The sequence below is a fragment of the Paroedura picta genome, chromosome 14 (genome assembly GCF_049243985.1).
Source record: "Paroedura picta isolate Pp20150507F chromosome 14, Ppicta_v3.0, whole genome shotgun sequence".
In the NCBI taxonomy this organism is placed as follows: domain Eukaryota; kingdom Metazoa; phylum Chordata; class Lepidosauria; order Squamata; family Gekkonidae; genus Paroedura; species Paroedura picta.
In genome coordinates this window covers 39,854,506-39,874,836 of record NC_135382.1, presented here as the reverse complement: position 1 = coordinate 39,874,836, position 20,331 = coordinate 39,854,506, and the positions used below count along the sequence as shown (strand labels likewise).

At 57.3% G+C, this 20,331-nt stretch overlaps 1 protein-coding gene across 4 annotated transcripts in view; it reads right to left on the bottom strand.

Moving 5' to 3' along the window:
* Positions 1-440: 440 nt before the first annotated feature.
* Positions 441-20,331, bottom strand: part of ZNF469 (zinc finger protein 469) — a 124,214-nt gene continuing 104,323 nt past the window's right edge. For all 4 annotated transcript variants that reach the window (XM_077309912.1, XM_077309914.1, XM_077309911.1 and 1 more), the window contains 2 exons: positions 17,592-17,662; positions 441-14,703 (listed from right to left, as the gene is read on the bottom strand). In XM_077309912.1, the coding sequence (XP_077166027.1) occupies positions 2,016-14,501 (12,486 nt within the window). In that variant the 5' untranslated portion in view covers positions 14,502-14,703; positions 17,592-17,662 and the 3' untranslated portion in view covers positions 441-2,015. The remainder of the gene's footprint in view (positions 14,704-17,591; positions 17,663-20,331) is intronic.

Here is a 20,331-nt window from a genome sequence, read left to right as displayed (position 1 = left end):
AGCCCAATGAATCATAGGATAGAATCATAGAATCCTAGAATTGGAAGGGGCCATACAGGCCATCTAGTCCAACCCCCTGCTCAACGCAGGATCAGCCCAATGGCTGTGAAGGAAGCCCAGATGGCATTCTGCTCCTCCCCACGGACAACCGCATGGACACAAACGGGGCTCCCGGACAGAACTGCCCATCTTCTCCTGGTGTTGAATTCAGGGTCCTCTTAAGAAGAACTGGAGACTTTTTAGGGAGAGCTGGAGGCTGTTTCAGGAGTAAATCATGAGGACGAGGCCACAAACCCTAAGAGAGAAGAACCAGGACCTTCTCTAGTGACTTAAGAACGTGAGCAGAGCCCCCCCCCCAGTTATCCCTCTCACCACATCCCAAAAGATAAGGAAGCAACCAAAAGACGATTGTCTGAAAAATGCAAAACAGACTGGCAGGCTTCTGTGAAAATATTGGGCTATATTTGAGAAGAGAAATCCAGGCCCTGTTTTTACAGAACCACTGGGTATTGTTCATCTCATATTTTATTCAACAACATTAAAGAGATGCTCAATTGGCCCCTGTACAACATTATAAAAAACAGAACAAACAAACAACTGGGTGTGCTCAGCGCTTTTCTCTGCTTTCTGACAAATATCAAAATAAAGACTTTAAAAGGAATGCATTGCACCCGATGTATAATTAACCTACTATTTTTTTTACACAAAGAACCGTAAAAGTACCTATTAACAGGACTTAGTTCCTTTTTTAAAAATCTTAAAACACATCTAGTTGCAAGACACACACCAAGAGCGGCTGCGTGCCCTCCCCAGCCCGTTCAGTGCACCTCCTCTTCTCCTCCGGGACGTCGGAGGCCCCTAAAAGTGACAGATGATTCTCCGAGTCTTAACCTGCACCTGAGATTCAAACCTCAAGATGTAACTGTGACCGCATACACGCGCCCCAGAGTACCGGGTTTGCAAGAGAACGTGCTAGTCATTCCCCCCCCCCACAGACCCGTTCTCTCTCTGCATCTTAGTTTATGCAGGCCACAGTTAACTTCTTTAATGAGTTGTGTCTCTCTCCCTCCCCCACCCCTGCCCTTCCTCGACTGGTTTGTTCCTGTCAGTATTCACATTACAAAAACAAAAATAGCACCAGTTAACTGCGTAGTGAAAGCCCAAAGTCTAGCAAATATCTCCAGACAGTAAGAGTTGGAAACCGTACCGTTCCGGTCGTTTGGACCGTATGCATTTGCGGGAGAGGCGGGAATGGAAGTGAGATGGCACAGTTCTTTTTTTCTCAAGGGAAAAAATATCAATAATTAAAATAATTATAAAGAAACAATGTCAAAAATCTTCAAGGTGCAGTTCAGCTAGCTTGGAGGGGGCAGATCATTTTTTTTTCCTTAAAAAAAATCCCTTTCAGGAACGTCTACAGTGGTCTAAAAAGAACGGCAGCAACTTGCAAGGAAGCCCAGGTCAAAAGCAGGGCCTACTCCTTCTTAATTTAATTTTTAAAAATTGTATCATGTCTTGTGCTGCTCCCAATTAAATGAAATCATTCAGGATTATTTGTGCAAAATCTTCAGGAGAGAGAAAAAAAATTGCTTTTTACAGTGTACTGCACCTTACGAATACGACGTCTCTGGAATGAAGTTCATCTCTTCAAGTACTTTGTACAAAGATAAGAGAGACACAGTCTCAAAAGGGGCCGGGATTTGCGCGCCTCCCCATAACCTCCGCACTTCTGCAAGAAAGCGTTTCCTCTTGACGCTTCGCTCTGCCCAAAGCGATTACAGTTTTAGTTCATGAAAATCATCAGCAACATCAAAGTTCTAGCATTTGCATGATAAATCAGGTGAATTAAAGTAGATTATCAAGACACAAAAGCAAAACTATTTCAGAGGCTGCAGTGCAAGTTCATTTAAGCTAGACAGAGAAATCACGCTGCACAAACGAATTAAATGCTTTGATAATCCCACCCCACCCCCCCTTGAAAGCAGCGAAGGCTCACCATAAGTCACTTTCATAAATTACTCAGAAGTATCTCTTCTTAAAGGAATTTTAAAGCTAGTTAATTTCTGCCCAAACAGTTGGCTTAGGAGATTGTTCTGGGATTCAGCCGTCCGGTAGTGGTGAGCGTCAGGCAGTTTAGCACCTTGGACAGCTCTGGGCCTGTGGAAACCGCTGGCCAGGGCCGGGGCAGGATCTTTGGCTAGGAGGGGGTGGTGGGGCTTGCCCAGGGCGTCCTTCTTGCGCTTCAAGTCTCCGTTCGGGTGGCGGAGCTCCGCTTTCTTCTGGAAGCACTGGTCAAACACCATCTTCTTGAGCTGGCTGCCTGTCATGCATCCCTTGGCCTTGGGGGCCAGCCTGTTGCAGTGCGCATCCCTCCTTCGAGGGGAGAGGGCCAAGGCCTCACTGTTGGACCAGTCGGCCCTCTTGCAGCCTCCGGCACCCTCGCCCCTCGCGGCTTCTGGCCCGCGCACTTTCTTCTTCTTGCCTCCGTCGGCTGCAAGATTTTCACGGGAGGCTGAGCTGCCCTTGTGAGAGGGCTTGTGGTCTCTCCGCTTTTTGGGGAGCGGTTTGGCGAGCCCGTTTGAAACGGGTCTCTCTTGGAATCTGCTGGCCTCAGAGTGGCCGTGTCTCCCCTGGGAGCCCCCCGTGTCACTCTGGGGGGGGCCACTTGCGGGACTGGCCTGGATGGCTCCCGTACCTTTGACGCCCGCCGGGGCCCTGGTGTCTTTGGGGCTCGCACCCATCTCTGGGGCGGTCTTGTCTTTTAGGCAGGGTGGCTTCTGAACCTCTCCAGGACCGGCCAGGGAATTCTGGGTGCTCGTGCCACTTTCAGTGTCCGCCTGACCACCTGCGCCTTTCCTGGGAGGGATCTCTTTGGCAGGCCGGCTTACGGGAGGTGATGCTGTCTTCTCCTTCAGGGGCGACGTGTGGGAGGCAGGTCCGGGGGAATTTAGCTTACAAGGACTGTCCTGAGGAGGAGTTTCGTTCAGATGAGAACTGCTCATCCACGGTGCTCTTCCAGACCCCCTGCACTCCGTAGCCCCCAAGCTCACAGCAGGAAGTCCGAGTCCCTTGCCCAGGGGGTCTTCTTGCACTGGTGCATTGTCCCAAGTGCCCCTGGGATGCTCCCCCACGCTGCCCAAGCCGAGCTTTGCAGGAGGGTCCGTTTGCTTGTGCTTCTCAGAGGGAGGCGGTGGAGGCTGCCGGTGTCCTTCTGCTCGCTGATGTGCTAAGCTGGCAAGATCGATGCTAACTGCGTCAGGAGAGTCTAAGAACGGAGGAGGATCCTCATCCAGCGCGTGGCCTTTCATCAGCGGGCCCGTGGGAAGTGCAGCCGTGCGCCTGAGCTCAGGGTGGTCTGGTGCTTGCTGGGGCGCCAGGGGAGGCGGTGAAGGCAGACAGTCAAGCGGAGATCCGTCTATTTCGGCCAAGAGGCCAGAGCAACCTCCCCTCCCGTCTTCAGTTTTGACGGAGGCCTGGGGCCGAGGCGTTGTGGTTGTGCATGTCGCTGCAGGCAGAGGCTCCCTTGGAGGTAGCAGACCTTCTCCCCTTGGCTGGGGGGAACGGAGACAATCCAACGGCACAGGGGAGCTGTGGTGGTGGAGAACCTTCTTCTTCTTGGCAGCAGGCGTTCCTTCCCTGGGGCGCAGCTCCTCTTTGGCTTTCCGGGCTCCGTCCCTGGGGAAGAGCCCCGGGCGCAGCACCCCTCGGAAGCGGAAGGTCCTGCTGCCGCCCGCCAGGTGTTTCTCCATGTGCCGGTCATACTGCTCTTTCTTGGAGAAGGTGTAGTTGCACGTGCTGCAGATAAAGGACTTCTTGATCACGTGCATGACATCTGCGCACAGCTCACAGGCGTACAGCGTGGTGTGCTTGATGTCCGTCTCCTCGGCCGCCCCGTGCTCCTGGCTCAGGTGGCTCCGGAGCTCTTTGGTCTCCTGGTAGAACATGGGGCACCTGTGGCACAAGTACATCTTCTGCAAGCTGTGCACCACGAGATGGCGCTGGAGCTTGAAGGGCTTCGGGAACTGCTTCCCGCAGTGGTGGCAGTCGCGAGAGGGGTCTTTGCACTCCGGGTGCATGGGCGCCGCCTTGGCAGGCCCCTCGGCTTTGGGGGCAGGCTCTGCGCAGGCAGCTGCTGGCGCTTTGGGGGATGGGGCTGGCGCCTTGCTTCGGACCGGCCCTTCCAAGAGCTCCTTGCCGGCCTTTCCCTCTTGCCCTGGAGGCTCTTTAGGGGCTTTGCTCAACCTGCCGCCCGGCTCTGCGTTCTTGGGGGGTTTCTGACACAGGATGGAGTTCAGGAAGTGAGTGACGGCCGTGTCGTCATCGCCGAAGCAGCTGGGCATCCTCAAGACGGATTTCTGGGCCTGGCCTCTGCGTGCGAACTGCGTGGCGTGCTCCCTCAGGTGCTCGTTGTACATCCAGACGTCTGAGATCTCCTTGAGGCACATCCCGCAAGCCCACAGGCCAGCCTTGTTCTTGGCGTGCTTCTCCCTCAAGTGGTCCCTCAGCTGCTCGCGGGAGCTGAACTTCCTCTGGACGCACATGTAGCAGGTGGGAGGAGGAGAAGGGTTGTGGGTCAGCTTGTGGAAGTCCAGCTCCCCTAAGGTCAGGAACCACTGGAAGCATACCTTGCACTTGTACTGCTTGTCTTTCGTTTTGAGGTTTCCATCTCCACGGGGCCTGGGGCCCTGCTTCCCTTCCTCTAGCTTATTTCTGACGGGCCTGTCTTGGCCGACGGGAGTCAACTTCAAATCTAAGGTGCATTCATCCATAGGATGGAAGTGATCTTCTCCAGCATGGAAGCAGGACACGTCCCGCGTCTCACATTTCGTGTCCAGCATCTCCACATCAATCGTGTGGAATTCAGGGAAGACAGAGTTTTCATTCCTGCCAGCATCGTAGAGTTCTTCTTCCAGATCCGGAGGTTCTGGACTGGCTTCCGTCGCAGAACGGCCACTGGAAGGCTCCGCGGGTGAGCTGAGCACGGGGCCGTCCGCAGAGGGAATCTCTGCCTCCTTCCCTACATCCCCCCAGTTGCTCAAGGTCGGAAGACTTTCGGTGGGGCTGGTTGGACAAAGGAAGCTTAATGTGTCACCCTTCTCCAGATCTGTAGCTTCTCCCCTTAGTCCGGGGTGTGGCGGAAGACCAATGTTTTTGGCAGATCCAGAACTGGCGTCGCTCGGCAAGGTTTTGCTGCCGTGGCACATGTTGAGCATCAATGCATCGTCAATGGAGATGGTTTCATACTCGCAAGGGTCGTCCCGAGTCACAGAGAAGGAGCTGGTTTCCCCAAGGTCCGAGGCCATCCGGACGGTGAAGGGCTCTCTTGCCAGGTCTGGGCTGCCCTTTGCCTCTGCAGCAGGTTTCGGTTTTCTGGTCCGCTTTCCATATACCCGGGTGCACTTCCTTCGGGCAAAGGGATCGTTCCTGGGGAAGAGTTGTGAAAACGTGGCCTCGTCATCAAGCAAGCTCTGCAGGTCTGGACCATCGTTGCAAGACCCCTGGCTCGGCTGAAGCTCTGCTGTCCTCCAGGGCTTGGAGCCCACCGGATGAGGCGAATCCCCCACGGCTTTTTCCGAGGCTTCTTCCATGGAACCTTTTTTGCCTGGTCCAAAACCCAAGAGCTGCGGTTGACTCTTGGGGGTGAGTGTCGGCACCAAGTGGCCATTGTGATCTGGGCAGTTTCCCTCTGCTGAAGGACTGTCCTTTCCCTCGTGTGCCTCTGCTTGTTTGCCGTCACCCTGGTCTCTGCAAAGGTTCCTCAACAGCTCCTCAACCTGCTTTGGGGATCCAGTTGGCCAACTGTCTTGTGTGCAAAGCTCTTCTTCTACCGCAGGGCCTTCCGTCCCCTCTCCGCTGACACTCCCTCCGTCCTGAAGAGCCTGTTCTCCAAGAGGCCCTTTGGCTGAGGACCTCCGTTCATCGGCTTCAGATTCACGGACTCTCAGAGGGGGAGGAAGCAAAGACGGCTGAGCCTTCCCCCGCGCTTCTGTGGAGATGCTGCTGTTTCCCGGTTCCTTAGAGGCCGTCGTCAGAGGGAGGTTGACGGTGCCGGGGACCTCCATCTCCACGTTAGAAGAAGACACAGTGAGCTTGCTTTGGCTGGGAATGCCTTTCCCCTTCCCCCTCTTCCCTTTCCTCCTCAGCTTCTTCTCCGCCAAACTGCCTGAGCCGCCCGGCCTGCCCTTTCCCTCTCTCCCTGCTGCCTCCGAAGCTTCCCTAGAATTAGGCATGGACTCATCCGCTTGTGCTGAGGCCGTTTTCGTTTCTTTGCCCAGACGGTCTGTGCCGCTTCTCAGCTCATGGGTGATGTCAAACGAAATGATGCTGAGGTCACTCAGCACTCTGCTGACAACGGCCTGGATTTCCGCACTGGGCTCCCTCCTCCGGCTCCGGTAGGCCCTGGGGAAAACTTGGCCGGAGGGTGTTTTCGGAAGGCGCGAGCCCTGCCCTCGTTCTCCGACCGAAGCCTTTGTGTCCCTCGGGGAGGCTGGGTGGCTTGGGGCCAAGTCAGGGGCCCCCGCCGGAGGGCTGTTGTTCTTCTCCTGATGTTTCACTGCCCGGTGCCTCATCAACCCCATTTTGGATCGAAAAGAAACGGAGCAAATATTGCACGCCGCTGGCAGTTTCTTTTCTTCCGGCTGTCTGGTTTTGGAATCGTCCGCGGGATTCCCGCCTTTGCTCTCTCCCTGCTGTCTGGGACTAGATGAGCCTTTCGCCTGCTCGCTGTGTCCACGGCCTTCCTTCTTCATCGCGTTCTCTCGACCGTCCATGTCTTGGGAAGTCTCTGGACCACGGCCGGCACGGAGGGGGACCACCACCGCTGCGAGGTTGGTGGCCGGACTCTCTTGGCTATCGATGTCTTTGCTGAAGACCTCTTGCTGGGATTCATCTTCCCTGACTTCCGGGGAGTGCCTTTTGGACTCTTTGGCTTCCTGGAGAGTTTGCTCGGCGTCTCTGCGAAGAGTAGAGTAAATCTCTGGTGGAGGAGGGCCAAGGAAGATGCCCTGGAGGGAAACTGGGGGAGAACTGGCCGTCTCATCCCTGGCTGGGAGTGGATTAGTGTCTTCACTGCCTGGCCTTTTGAGGAGCCCTGCAGAGAGGTCCTTCTGCATCAAAGATGGCGCATCAGGGGACCGGCTGGGGTTGGCTTCCAGTTCCGAAGGTCTTTCCTTTCCTGGGAGAGGAGCTGGTGGATCACCCGAGCACAGAGGAGAAGCAGCTTGCGTGGGGACATCCTTCGGAGGCTGTGCCAAAACACCAGCGGCACCTTCTGCAAGGTGTGGCCGCAGACTGCCGAACATGTCCAAGAGCAGTGGCGATGCAGCATCACAGTGCTGCAGAGTGGGGGTCGAGGGTAGTGCATCTTTCCACGCCTTGAGTTCCAGAGGGCTCCCCCGGGCTTCCTGCTCTTCTCCAGAGGAGCGCCTCTCTGTGCAAAGTGGCATGGGCTGGCCCTCAGGCACGGTGCTCAGGCAGCAGAGCTCCTGAGCTGCTGGCTTTCCAAAGTCAGGGGGTGCTGAATGGACTGTGTCGTTTTCCTGAATGCGGTTCTGATCCGCAAAGCCAGATGGCCCGGCAAGGGAGTCCTGGGAGGCTTCTGCGCAGGGACTGGCTTGCTTCTCCAGGCCTCCTGTGCAGCCAGGGCTGACGGCCGAGCATAAGCCTGCTTTGTGTGCAATTCCAGGAGGGCTGGTGGGAGCGGCAGGCGCATGGTGTTGTGGCGGGTCTCTGCTCAGTTTGACAGGCCGGGCTTTCCCAGCACGTGGTGGGCGTCCCCTCCGCCCTGCGTCGCCCCAAGGAGCATGGGGGGTGGCTTGGATTTCGAGCATGTCTGGGTCAAACGATCCGGGTCTTGAAGGGGATTTGGGGTGGCTCCTAAATGCCAAGGCTGCTTGTTCCTGCTCTCCGGTAACCTGAGCTCCCTCTTCTCTTAGCAATGAGGTTGCTATTGAGCTGCTGAGTCGAGAGAGGTTATTATGGCCTGGCGAACGGGCCTCTCTGCACCGCTTAATGCCGGCCTCCGCTGAACATCCGTCTCTCAAGCGCTGCTCTGGGACGCTGCCTTGCTCAGGGCACGGAAGGACTGGCTGTGCAGCTTCAGGAGAGGCCTTTTCACCCAAGCACCCTGGCCGGTCAACTGCTTCCGAAGACCGTTCCGAGGAACTGGGTGCCTTGCCGCCTGCTTCGCTCCCCTTCTCTTCTGCCAGGTCTACATTCGCTGCGCTGTCCGCGGCTCCCTTTCCCTGTCCAGGCTGCATACTGGCGCTTGTGGGCAGGAGGGGGGCGGGATGCAGGGCCGAGAAGCCAGGGAGCAGCAGGTCCTCCTCGTTGGTCTTGGCTGTCCGGGCCACAAAGAGCTGCAGCTGCTTCAGGGGATTCGCGGACTTCCCTGGCGGGGCTGATGCTGCACCTTCTGCATCTTCGTCCACCTCCTTGGGAAAGGGCTGCGAATCAAAGGGTAGAGCTTTGCCGCTGTCAGCTTTATCGCCTGGGGCTGGGCTTTGGCCCGTGGCGGCACCGTCCATGTCTGTGGCCATTTCCAGCAACACAAGACCATCTCCGTCCCTCTGCATGGGTGCCCAAGACCCCAGCATTTCAGGTGCCTCACTTTTGGTCAAGGGTCTTTCTTCTGGGTCTTTGGCATGCTGGGTGCTGGGAGGGAAGCTGACACCATCCTCTTCCGTGCTGACATCCTGTCGCCCAAATTCCGGTTTCAGACACGGGGCCTGGTGGCCACAGGAATCCAGCTCTGCAGCAGCGCTGTCATGCATCTCCGCTTTCTGCGACAGTCCTGGGAAGACATCTGCCTCCAGGGGCAGAGCCCCGTGGACATTGAGGCCAGCTGCCTGCAGGGCCTTTGGGAACAAAGGATCAGGGCTCCGGAGCAACCGGTCTGTGTAGCAGGAAACCTCTAGGGTGTCCGGCACGGGGATCGTTCTGGCCGAGGCCCCCCTTGTTCCCCTGCAGCCGTCTTCCCCGGCGATTTCAGCCTCTTTCAGATCTTGGTGAAGTTTCTCTTGGGGCTCTTTGGAGCTGAAAGGGTCACCCAGGATCAGGTCAGCAGCTGATGATGCATTCAGGGGCGACTGCAACGGATCGAACTGGACCGAACAAGGCCAAAGGTCCCTGTCACTGCCATACTTGGCATCCAACTCTGGAAGGAGAGATCTCTCACTTGCGGGACTTTGGTGGAGGCCGGCTTTTGTGGGAAGCAGGCCTGAGTTCTCAAATGCCCCCTCCACTAAGAACAGTCCCTTCCCGCTGCTCTCTTGCTCCAGGGTTAAGGGCGAAAACTGGCTGCGGGGCTCCTTCTGTTCTGGCTCGGCCTGCTCTTGGGGCACTGCGTGTCCGTCTGACGAAGCCACGAGGCGTTTGCTCGTCTGCAGCTGGCTTTCCAGCTCAGTGACCAGCCTTTTGATCTCCAGGTCGTCCTCCGAGATGCTGTTCATGAAAGGTTCGCTGAAGTCAGCCATCGGTTCAGGCAAAGCCAACGGCAGGCGGCTGATCTCACCGGGAAACGCCTTTGCGAGCGGCTTTTCAACCGGAAGGCTGTGAAACGGGGCGAGGTCTTCGGGCAAAACCGGGGAGGCCTCCACCAGCTGGCACCACTCCTTCTCCTGCAGGAACGAGGAGTACTGCTGGTCAAAAGGGGTCATCTTACCGAGCGGGTGACCGGCGCACGGAAAGACCGCAAAGGTGTCCTTGCTTGAAGAGACGCCGTCATACAAGGTGGCATCGAAGTCGGCTACAGGGAGCTCTCCAAAGACGGAGGCAGAATCAAAGCTAAGAGGGGAAGGGACCTTGCCCGGACCGGCCTCGTAGGGCGAGATCTCAGGGGGCTTCGGCTTGAAGGAGCTGAGGGTAGCTTCTCCCTGGCACAAGTACACGCTGTCACCGTGGGGGGACTCAATGGATGGAGGGTCTGAGAAGAGATCCGGGGACTCATAGCTGCCGGGTAGCTCTTTGCAGTCATAAAACACGTCAGGGGGGTGGACTAGCATATTCGGCCCTTTCCCAGATATCCCCAACCCAACGGGATTGTCACTAAAACAGCTGATGGGGGCAATGAACTCCTTCTGCTTCTCTAAAAGGGTAGCACCTGCCTTTTCATAGACTGTGCTCTCGTCAAGGGGGGCTCTGTTGTTATCCAGGGGGGAAGGACCAATCAGTTCTTCCACATGGTACTGCCCATCGTAGGCAGCAAACGGGTGCCACCGTTGACCGAGGCCCAGCTCGTGCGGCTCCAGGGCTTTGTCCGTAACCCCCGGCTTGCCCGCATCGTGGCCGGATCGCCCGGTGTGCCGCTCTGCCTCTCCAGCACCGAAAAGCATGCCTGGGCTCCTGCCGAGCATGGCTTTGCTGGCAGGCAAGCTCTCTTTGCTAAGCAGAAATCCTTCCCCTTCACCCATGTAGCTGACGGGGGGGAGGTTGGGGCTGGTGTTTCGATGCCCCTGAAAAACAGGAGGCAGAATTTTGGCCAAGTCAAGGCTCTCTGGGCCGCCGGGTAAGCCAGGGGCTGCAGTGGGGCCTGTCCCCAGCGTTTCTCTCTCGGGAACATCTTGGGAAAGCGGCCCTGGGCGGGGGGGATTCTGCAGGGGTCTCTTTCTCCGCTCGGCCTCCTTCTCCGTGTCGGAGTCGGCCCGCTCGGTGCTCTGGGGGCTGCTGCTGCTGCTGGTTTCACTGGAGAAAGTTGTGCTTTGGCAGCTGCTGGAGGAGGACCTGGTGCTCCGGCCCCTCGGCCTGCCCACGCCGCCGCCTTCCCTTCCGCCCTCCTTGCCCGGGGCCCTCTTGGGCTCCTCCCGGCCTTTCCGCTGCCTGTGGCTCCAGGCCGGCTCCTTGTCCTTCTCCCTTCCGCCCCTCCGTTGGCGCCTCCTGCTGAAGCCGCCTCTCAGCCGCCCGCCGAACCTCGCCCCCAGCTTCCGCCTGCAGTGCCGCTTGGCGTATTCCACCCGCTCGTCATCCGACTCCGACATGTACTCGTATTCTCCGAACTTGCTGTCCTTGGTCTCGGGCAGCAGTCGGTCGGCAAGCAGGGCCAGCGGGACGGCTTTGGGGCTCTTGGGGTGCAGCTTGTGGAGCTTGTTTTTCTGCTGGACAATTTTGTGGATGAGCTCCTTGCTCCACGTCCCGCTCCGCAGCTTCCGCTTCTTGGCCTCTTCCGCAGAGCGCTTGGGGTTCCCGGCCGCGACAGCAGGCTTGACGACCGGCTGGGTGGCCGGCTGGAGGTGGCTGTCCAGGGAGGAGGGGCGCTTTATGTGCTTCGGTTGCTTCACTTCCAGGAATGCTTGGCCGGCCGGCTTCACTGGCAGGAGGGCCCCGCAGCAGCCTTTTCTCCCTGCCTTCAGAGGGGTGCTGACACCCTTGTGCGCCCCGTCATGCCTCGCTGGGTCCACCGCCTGGCTTCGAGCCAGCTCCGTGCTGCTCTGTTTCCCAAGCTGGTCTCCCCCGTGGCCCGGACACCAGGGGGCCAGCCTCTCCTTCGGGCCCGGCTGCTTTCCGGAGGTCAGGTCTCCACAGGGGCGATTGTGGTGACCGTTCCCCAGGGTCCCATTCTCGTCCAGGCCCACTTGCTTCATCGTCTTCCCTTTGTACGGTGCCCCCCCACCGGTGACCTTCACGGCCGCTAGCTCTTCGTCCGCAAACACGTCTATGAAGCTGCTGTCGATTTCGGGGTTGTCGGACTGGTACCCCAATCCGTTCAGCGCTTCGGTGATCAAACTGTCCAGCTTGGCGTCATCGATCTCCAGGTCCGAGGCGCTCAGCGGCAGGGGGTTGGTGGCGAGGAGGCCAAGCGGGTTCATCTTCAGGGGGTCTTCTCGGGGGTCTCCTTTGCCTTCTCCCTCCGCCAGGAAGTCAACCGTCCTGTTCAGAGGCGGCAACTGCAGGTGGGAGTTGGCCAGCGGGGGCGGCGGGCCCAGCGGGGGCTTCCCAGAATCGGGAGCCACGTTTTGCTGCTTCCTGATTTCGGACCCCCGGGAGCCGTCCTTCCCCTGACCCTGCAGGGCCACGTGTGAGCTGCAGAACTGGCGGTGATCCAGGAAGGAGGAGAGGTTGCTGAAGTTCTGGTCGCACTGCTTGCAGGTCAGGAACACGTCCAGCTGGTCAAGGTTGGCGCTGCTGAGTGAGCTGGCCAGGAAGTGATGGGAGGAATACGGCGGCGGAGGCCCCTCGCCCTCGAAGCCCTCCAGCTCTGGCTTGAGGAAGTGCTCTTCCGCAGGGGTGCCCTTGTAAAGGAGGCCCTCTTTCACGGCCTCCTGCGAGAGGCGGAAGGCCTTGGCGGCGTCTCCCTCCCGGTAGTGGACCGGAGCGGCGCACAGCGGCTCTGACACGTGGACGGGCTTCTTGCCATCCTTCGGGGGGCACGGGGGGTGAAAGAAGGGGGAAGGGGTCAGCGGGGTGCCGTCTTCAAAGCCGTGGCTGCTGGGGCTGCTGGAGAGGGGAGAGAGGGAGGAGCACGTGCTGCTGCTGGGGGGGTTGGGGGCGGGTGACGGGAGGGGGGAGTCGCTCGGAGATGGGGCCACGGACGACGGTGGCAGCACCAAGGCTGAGCCAGGGGGCAGCCGCGAGGATGCGGGGGCCCCCGGTGGGCTCACATTGAAAAAGAGGGTCTTGGGAAGGTCGACGTCTTTGGTGCCCTCGAAGCTGCAGTTCTGTGGGGCCGGATCGTGCCTCTGCATAACGGCCCCCTCGCCGGCCAGCAGCCCTTTACTGGAGTAGCCGGCAGCCCCCGCGTGGAGCTTGCTGGTCCCTTCCCACTCGGACAGGCACGGGAGCTTCTGCCCAGCGAGTTTCCTGGAGAGCTCGATGCGGTTCTGGCCAGGCAAGGCAGACGTGAGGTGGAGCTGCTGCCACGACTTCTTGGCCGCCTGCCTGTGCTCTGGCCCCGAGTGGCCCCCGAAGGACAGCTGGCCCCCAACGGGGCTTGCATAAGGCTCCAGCGGGGAGTAAGGCCTCGTGCCCGCCTCCCAAGCCTGCAGGAGCCGGGAGTGGGGCTGAGCAGGAGTGGGAAGGTCCTTCTCGAAAGGGGCGGAACCCGGGCCGCTCAAGCCGCTGGCCGGGGGGTCGCTGTAAGCCTTGCTCTGAAAGTGCACTTGGGGGAGAGAGGCGGGTGGCATGTTCCTTCTCAGCATGGTCCTACCTGCATCCAGTATGCTTTGACTAGCTACATTGTCTTTCAGGGAGGGCTGCCTCTTACCAATTGGCTTTGGCATACTAGAAACCTGTAAACTGGGCAGGAAAACGGCTTGGTTTTCTTGCAAAGTGCTCGGGTTTTGGTCAATAGCACCAGGAGGAGAGATAGCACCGTTGTGGCCAGTGGAATGTTCGTGCCTTCCTTTGTAGCGAGGCAAAGGCCCCGGAGTCGGCGGCTGGAGAAAGGGAGCCAGCGGGGGAGCCAACCCCGGGATCCGCCTCTCGGGAGCCGCGTTCTCGAAGGGGCCGTTGCCGAGGCCTTCCTCCTTCCAGTCCCTGGAGGAAGAGTGGAAGGCTAAAGCACCATGAGAGGCCTGACTGGCGGCCACGGAAAGGTCGACGTAGTCTGGAGCGCCGGCATCACCCGGCAGAGAGTCTGCAGCTTGGCTGTGCCAAGCCTGGAACGGGTACAGGAAGGAGGAAGGCCCCAAGGAGTGTGCGTTTGATTTGCTGCTCTCGGGGAACGGGCAGGTCCTTGGGGCAGAGAGCCCGCTGTTCGTACCCGGAAGGCTTCTGTCTGGGGAATGCCAAGAACTGCTTCCGTTGCCTTGGAATTCCAGATAATGCAGCTGCCCACTGCTATTGCCGCCGCTGCCGCCGCCGGGACTTTCGTGAGGAATGCCAGCGGAAGGCTGCATCTTTGCACCATGGTTGGGGCATGCCGTGGCTGCCGGTGAGGTATAGTTGCTGGCGATATGGCTTGAGGAGGACTCAGGGAAGCAGCGGGCGAAGCTGAGCTCTTCCTGCTGGAGTTCCACCTCCCTCTCGGGGATTCTGGGAACGTGGAACCGGTAGCTCCCCGAGACGGCTCCCCGGCCGGGCTCCACCTTCTTGGGCGGGGTGACCTTCTGCTGAGGGTAAGCGATGCCAATGGTGGGGTTGGGCCTGGCATTGCTGATCGTGAGCCGGTAGAGCTGCTGGTGGCCACGCTCCCCCTTCCCCGAGCGCTTGTTCTTCTCCCTCGCCCGGCTCTTCCCCGAGGGGGACTGGGGGCTTCCTTTGACGGCCCCCCAGGAGCTGTCGCTGGGGAAGCAGGACCGGTTGTGCAGGGACTTGAAGTCGATTTTGCCCACTTGCTGGGGCCGGATCACAGCTTCCCGCTGGCTATGGGGCTCCTTGTCCTTGGGGCTGGTGAAGCTGGACCCGTTGTCGGCCCCGTTGCATGAGCACGGCTCCGAGCTGTCGGGCAGTCCGCTGTCAAAGGCATCACCCACTTCTTTCTTGCCGAACGGCTCAAAGCGGACGTCTTTGTCTTGGGCGCTGGACTCGATATCGCTGGTGACATAAGCATGCTGGGTCTCTCCCATCATTGTCCCGAGGAGCAGGCCTGAAAAGAAGCCGCTCTCCTCAGCTCCTCAGAACGGAAGCGCGTCTCTGGATGCATCGCCTTCTGTTCTCGGCCAGCCCCGAAGCTGTTCGGCCGCTGGGGCGGCTCCTCGTCCCATCCTGGCTACTGGACCGGACTTGCACGGGGAGGGGGACGGGGGTCCATCTCGCAATGCCCCGTGAGACCTACAAGACAGAAAAGTCTGGGTGAGTGGCCTGCAGCCCCAGCCCCCTCACAACACTCGGACGCTTTGGCATCTCAGCATGTGCGTCTCGGTTTTGTTTCTCCAGCTATTGGCCTTGTTTATAGCCCGTGCTTTCCGCAGGGACTCGAGGCGGTGCAAATCAGGTCAGCTGGCAGAATGTGCCGATCATTAGGCAGTGCGACAGGATGAGGAACCCACCAGAAACCCCAAAGAAAGGCCTGAAGCACAGCAGAAGGATTAGCACGACGTATCAAGAGGAATTCCACCTACAGGGAGCAAGATCCAGCCCTGGGGGGCGCAGGCTCTACTCCAGTGATTCTTAACCAGGGTTACTCAGTTAGGGGAGGACTTAATTTTTAAAAACTTTACGTATTTTAATTTTTTTTTTAACTAACCCAGGGAGGAGTCAGGAAGACAGAGTGGCTTTTGGTTCATCTGTCTGTTCTGCTGAATTCATGCCCAATGGAAAAGGAGTGGGAGGGGAGGGGAGGGCTGAGTCTGCTGCACCCCCCCACTGGCCCCTCCCAGTTCTCTCTTCTCAGAATTTCTTCTCAGAGCCCGGCCAGCAGAGGACGGCTGCTGCAAGAAAAGGGTCTAGCTATTTGAGCAGGAGAGGGCGGGGGGGGGGGGCAGTCTGCAGTCTGTAGATAATCTGTAATTCCAGCGGCTCCCCAGGTCCCACCTGGAGGTTGGCATCCCTAGGTACTTGCACCTGAATTCACTGCAAGGACTGTGCATAGCCTGCACAAGGATTCCTTTCTGCAGAGGTTTCCCCTTGCCCTGGCGGCCATTTCTGACCCTGGGGAAATATATTCTCAAGTCTTTGCTAGGATTGCCAACCTCCTGGTGGTGCCTGGAGACCTCCCAAAGTTATAGGTGATCTCCAAATCACACAGATCATTCCCCCTGAGGAAAACGGCTGCTTTGCATGGCGGGCTTCGCGACAGCTGAAAAGAAGAAGTAGCAGTAGAAGAGTTGGTTCTTCTACGCCACTTTTCTCTCAAAGCGGCTTACAGTCACGTTCCCTTTCCTCTCCCCACAACAGACACCCTGCGAGGGAAGTGAGGCTGAGAGAGCCCTGACATTCCTGCTGGGTCAGAACAGCTCTATCGGTCACCCAGCTGGCTGCATGTGGGGGAGCAGGGAATCAAACCCAACTCGCCAGGTTAGAAGCCTGCCCTCCTAACCGCTACACCAAGCTGGGCAACTAGACAAATCCTCTACTGGTCCTGATTGACATCCGGTGGAATTCCTTCCTGTCTGTGACTCCCACCGTGGGTATATAATGTGGCGGAAGGGTTGGCTGAGGTCACCGGCCACGGGCTCTTTGATCTGCCCATTTTATCCGCCTGCTTCCCCCGGCCCCCGCCGCCCGCAGCCTTGACGGTCCCAGATGCCTCGGTGGTTTCACACTTGGCTAAGCGAAATAAATTCCAGACTGATAGGGGCAGCGGAGAGGGGGCTCCTATCGTTCCCTTTCCCGGCCCCGCCAAAGTTGACACACAACCCCTTCATTACACACAGCGTCGGCTTTCACAACAATGTGGCACTTATGCAGACCGGAGCACAATGGCCCGGCCTGTTTACTGCTGTTTAAATTTGCGAAGGCCCCGTGCCAAGATCCAGACCACCAAGGCCAGAAGGAGCTACATTATCACAGTCGGACTCAGTCAGACACATAAAGGGGGCCTTTTGGAAGGATTTTCAAAAGAAAAAGAGAAGCAAAAAACACCACCTTTTTGGATCCAAAAAACGTGCAACCTTTGCGTGGCAGGGTGGCATGCTGACTGTTGGACTTGTGCATGGAGCCAGAATAAACACCTGATCTCCAGCGCTGGATTCCGAAGCCAAGATGGCCCACGGTGGGAGAGGTCCCAGCCAGAGGTGCCAGACCCAGTAACTGTACATTTGCAGCCCCCAGGGGGTTAGGAGAGATCCAATTCCATAGCTTGCAGTTGCTAGCAAGATAAATTGTCATTAAACTCTGTTAGGGTTCTGGCCTACAGACCTGTGGGCCACCTTAGAGAGCCAGTGTGCTGTGGTTAAGAGCCCTGGTCTCTTATCCGGAGAACTGAGCTTGATTCCCTACTCCTCCTCCCCATGCAGCCAGCTGGGTGACCTTGGGACAATCACAGTTCTCTCAGAGCTCTCTCAGCTCCACGCACATCACAGGAGGTCAGCTGTGGGGTGAGGAAGGGAAAGCTCTTCTTCTTCTTCAAAACTGACTTTAATGCTGGAGCAATAAACAAAACCAAAGGGCATTAGACGCGTGCAGAGTGCCTGCACAAGAGCAGCAGGCCGGGGTGAGATGCTGCGGACCTCCTTCCCGGAGCAGGGGGAACCGTCTTTGAATAAAAGCTGCCCCCAAATGCCGCTCAGCTGCTCCCTCTCTTCCTCCAAGCACTTATTAATTTCAAGCCGTTTCCCGGAGGGGGAAGAAAGGAGGCGTCTTAGCAATGAAGCGGCCCCTTCTACTTGGGGTGGGGAGGATCGACAGAAGGCCGCTTGATCGGCTGGTCCAGATTTAAATTATATCCAGTCAGGTTAAATAGACCCCGAGAGGCGAAAGCTTTGGTGAAGGTCATGAACAAGGATTTCCTCAAAGCCGGGACTGTCTGAAACCCCGTTTGTCCTTTCTCAGGCCGGCCATGGAGGGTTGTGGTCAAGGACCCCAAGACAGCCACTTGCTGGGCTGAAAGCGGCAGTGCAGGTCAACAGGAGAGGAAGGAAAAGGCCAGGGGGTGACAGGCTCCATGTCGCTGGGCCCAAGGAGGAGAGGGGCGAGGGGCGAGGGGCGAGGGCAGAGGGGAGGGATAAACAACAGGCCCTTTGCCAGGCCTGCCAGCCCTCCGCATCCCCTGGCCATACCTTGGAAAACTTCCGTCACTCAGCTACTGCTGGGTCCCGGCTTAACTTCCCGTGAAATATGAATTTCTTGGCTGCAAGGAAAGAGAGAAATATGTCAGGAATTTTTGTTTGGCTTGGCGGCCGCAGCTGCCCTAGATCAGAAGCTCATTCAAGCGCCCGAGCCAGGCTGGATGCGCAGCACACGTTTTCCCCTGACTGCGCTGCTGTCGGACGTGCAGGGAACAGGCCTTCCCGGGAGACCAATGTACAGACGCGCTCGGCTGCCGGCTCCGAGTGACTCAACCTAGCTGGCTCCCTTTGGTGTGTTCCACACGGCGCTCCAGAGATCCTGGCCTTCACTTGGCGAGGAGACAATTCCTCTTTGTGTCTCCTGCGAGCATCCCCTTTGGGCCACAGGGAGCCACCTGAAGGCACATGGGCTGCCCTGCCTCTCCCCCCCCCCCCCAGAACCACCTTGGGGGCAAAGGCAGCTGCAATGTCTGTTCCAGCCGGGGGGAGACACATTTCTCCTGGGCCCAAGGCTCTGTCACGATTGAAATGCTGGCTGCATGTGGAAGAGTGGTGAATTGAACCTAATTCTCCAGATTAGAGTCCACAGCTCTTTAACTATAACCCCACCCTGAATCTCAAACAGAAGAAATATGGGAACTCTTTAATTCCAAACAGGCATCTCTAGCTTGCTGAGGACCTTTTGAGGTCCTGATGTATCCATTTGGTTCTGGGTCATCATGTACGGGATTGAACCCCCTCGCCCCAGGTGTATCCAGTCTCTCAAGACCCCTTCTGGTTGGTATGACATTACATAGCCCTGCGTATAAACCATTGCATTCAAATAAAAACACACCACCCGTCAACGGAGGGATCCAGGGCCATGCAGAAATGGTCTAGAGGCGCAGAAGTCACTGCCACTCCTTTGAGAGATTGTAACGAAGGGTGAGCTATTTTGACATTTATTTGAGAAATATTTATCTCTCATTTTGCTTCTGAATGCAGCCATTTGCTAAGGAGTTATCTGTTACCTAAGTACTCTGATAAATCTTCTGAGGGAAAAGTATCTTAGATGCTGCCAGAAAGGTACATTTAAGAATGCTTCCTAAATTATCAGCTGCATTAATCTTAATTACTTCGGTGAAAGTAGAATCTGGCATTAGGGCGAGCTAAATTGAAAGGGCATTTTGTCTTTATCATATCACATATTTGAGATGGTTTATTACAGATAGGAGGGAAGACGAAAGAGGACCAGGGGTGGACGAACAGCCCTGCAGGTGGAGTACACAGGTGGGGAGCCGGAGGGGAAAGGGGTTCGGCTGGGAACCAGCAAACCCTGCTCCTTCTCCCTAGACCAAGAAGAACTGGGTTCAAATCACTACTCAGCCCAACTGGGAGTCAAATCACAATCTCTGGCTAGCCTGTCTTGAGGAGTGGCTGCAAGGAGAAAAACAGCTCCCTGCTGAACTCATGTTAAAGCAACATTTAGCTAAACCAGCAGCAACAAAATCTAGCAGCAAAACATCTTTTGAGGATGGCTGGATAGATGGATGGCTACATTGCGATGCTTGGGTCAGGATCCGAACACCCTGGCCTGCTCTCTATTCAACGCAGAAGAAATTCACCCTGGAGAGAGTGCTACCTGTGTCTCCAGGTGTCGGTCAACTGTCAGGCTAGAGAGGTGCGTTGTCCTTGATGATGGCTACTATTTTTGACATGTTTTTACAAAATCCCCTTAAAGGTTGCATATCCCACCCAACCCCCATTTCCCTGCTGCCCTCCAAAAGATTTCTAGAATTACGCAACTACAGAAAGTTGGGAACGATCCAACCTCACCCCCCTCTGCGCACCAAGCACCCCTGGAGCAGGAGATCAGCAGGCCAGCTCTCCCCTCGCCCCGTCAGCCCCTGCGTTCCAGGCTAGCCTGCTGGCAGCTTGTACATCAGAGCAGATGGTGCCAGCGAGCAAGGAAAACACAGGCGCTGGCCAGTCGGGCAGATTGCCAATGAGGTAGCAGGCTGCATGTCACTACAGGTGGTCGCCTGCAGGAGGGTCTTTTCTGTGTGGCCCCCAGAATGCAGAACAGCCCACTACGGGTGATTCATGAGGCCCCCTCATTATATGGTTTTCTGTGCCTGGTGAAAACACACCTCTTCACCCAGACCTTTGTTATCCAGTTTCCTCTGTGTGCTGTCCTGCCAGGGAGGGTGGATTGTGTTTGGTGCCCGTTTGGTGTCGTGGTTAGGAGCGTGGACTTCTAATCTGGCATGCCGGGTTCGATTCTGCACTCCCCCACATGCAGCCAGCCGGGTGACCTTGGGCTCGCCACGGTCCTGATAAAACTGATCTGACCGGGCAGTGATATCAGGGCTCTCTCAGCCTCCCCTCCCTCACAGGGTGTCTGTTGTGGGGAGAGGAAAGGGAAGGAGATTGTAAGCCGCTTTGAGCCTCCTTCGGGTAGGGAAAAGCGGCATCTAAGAACCAACTCTTCTTCTTCTTCTTTTCAATGTACTTTAGGTTACTGCATTCGGTATCGTAGTGACCCCCCTGAGACTTTGGGCTGAAGGTGCAGGCTACACATTCCTAGAAATAAACACATCAATTGATTACATGTATTTGTTGGGCAACTTGTTCAACTGCGGTCGGGGGACGGACGTGCTGATCCCTGCTCGCCCAGCAAGCCCGGCCGGACCGCACAGGACGATAAGGATCCACTTAAGGGGATTAAGCCAGAGGCCGCCATCTAGGCCAG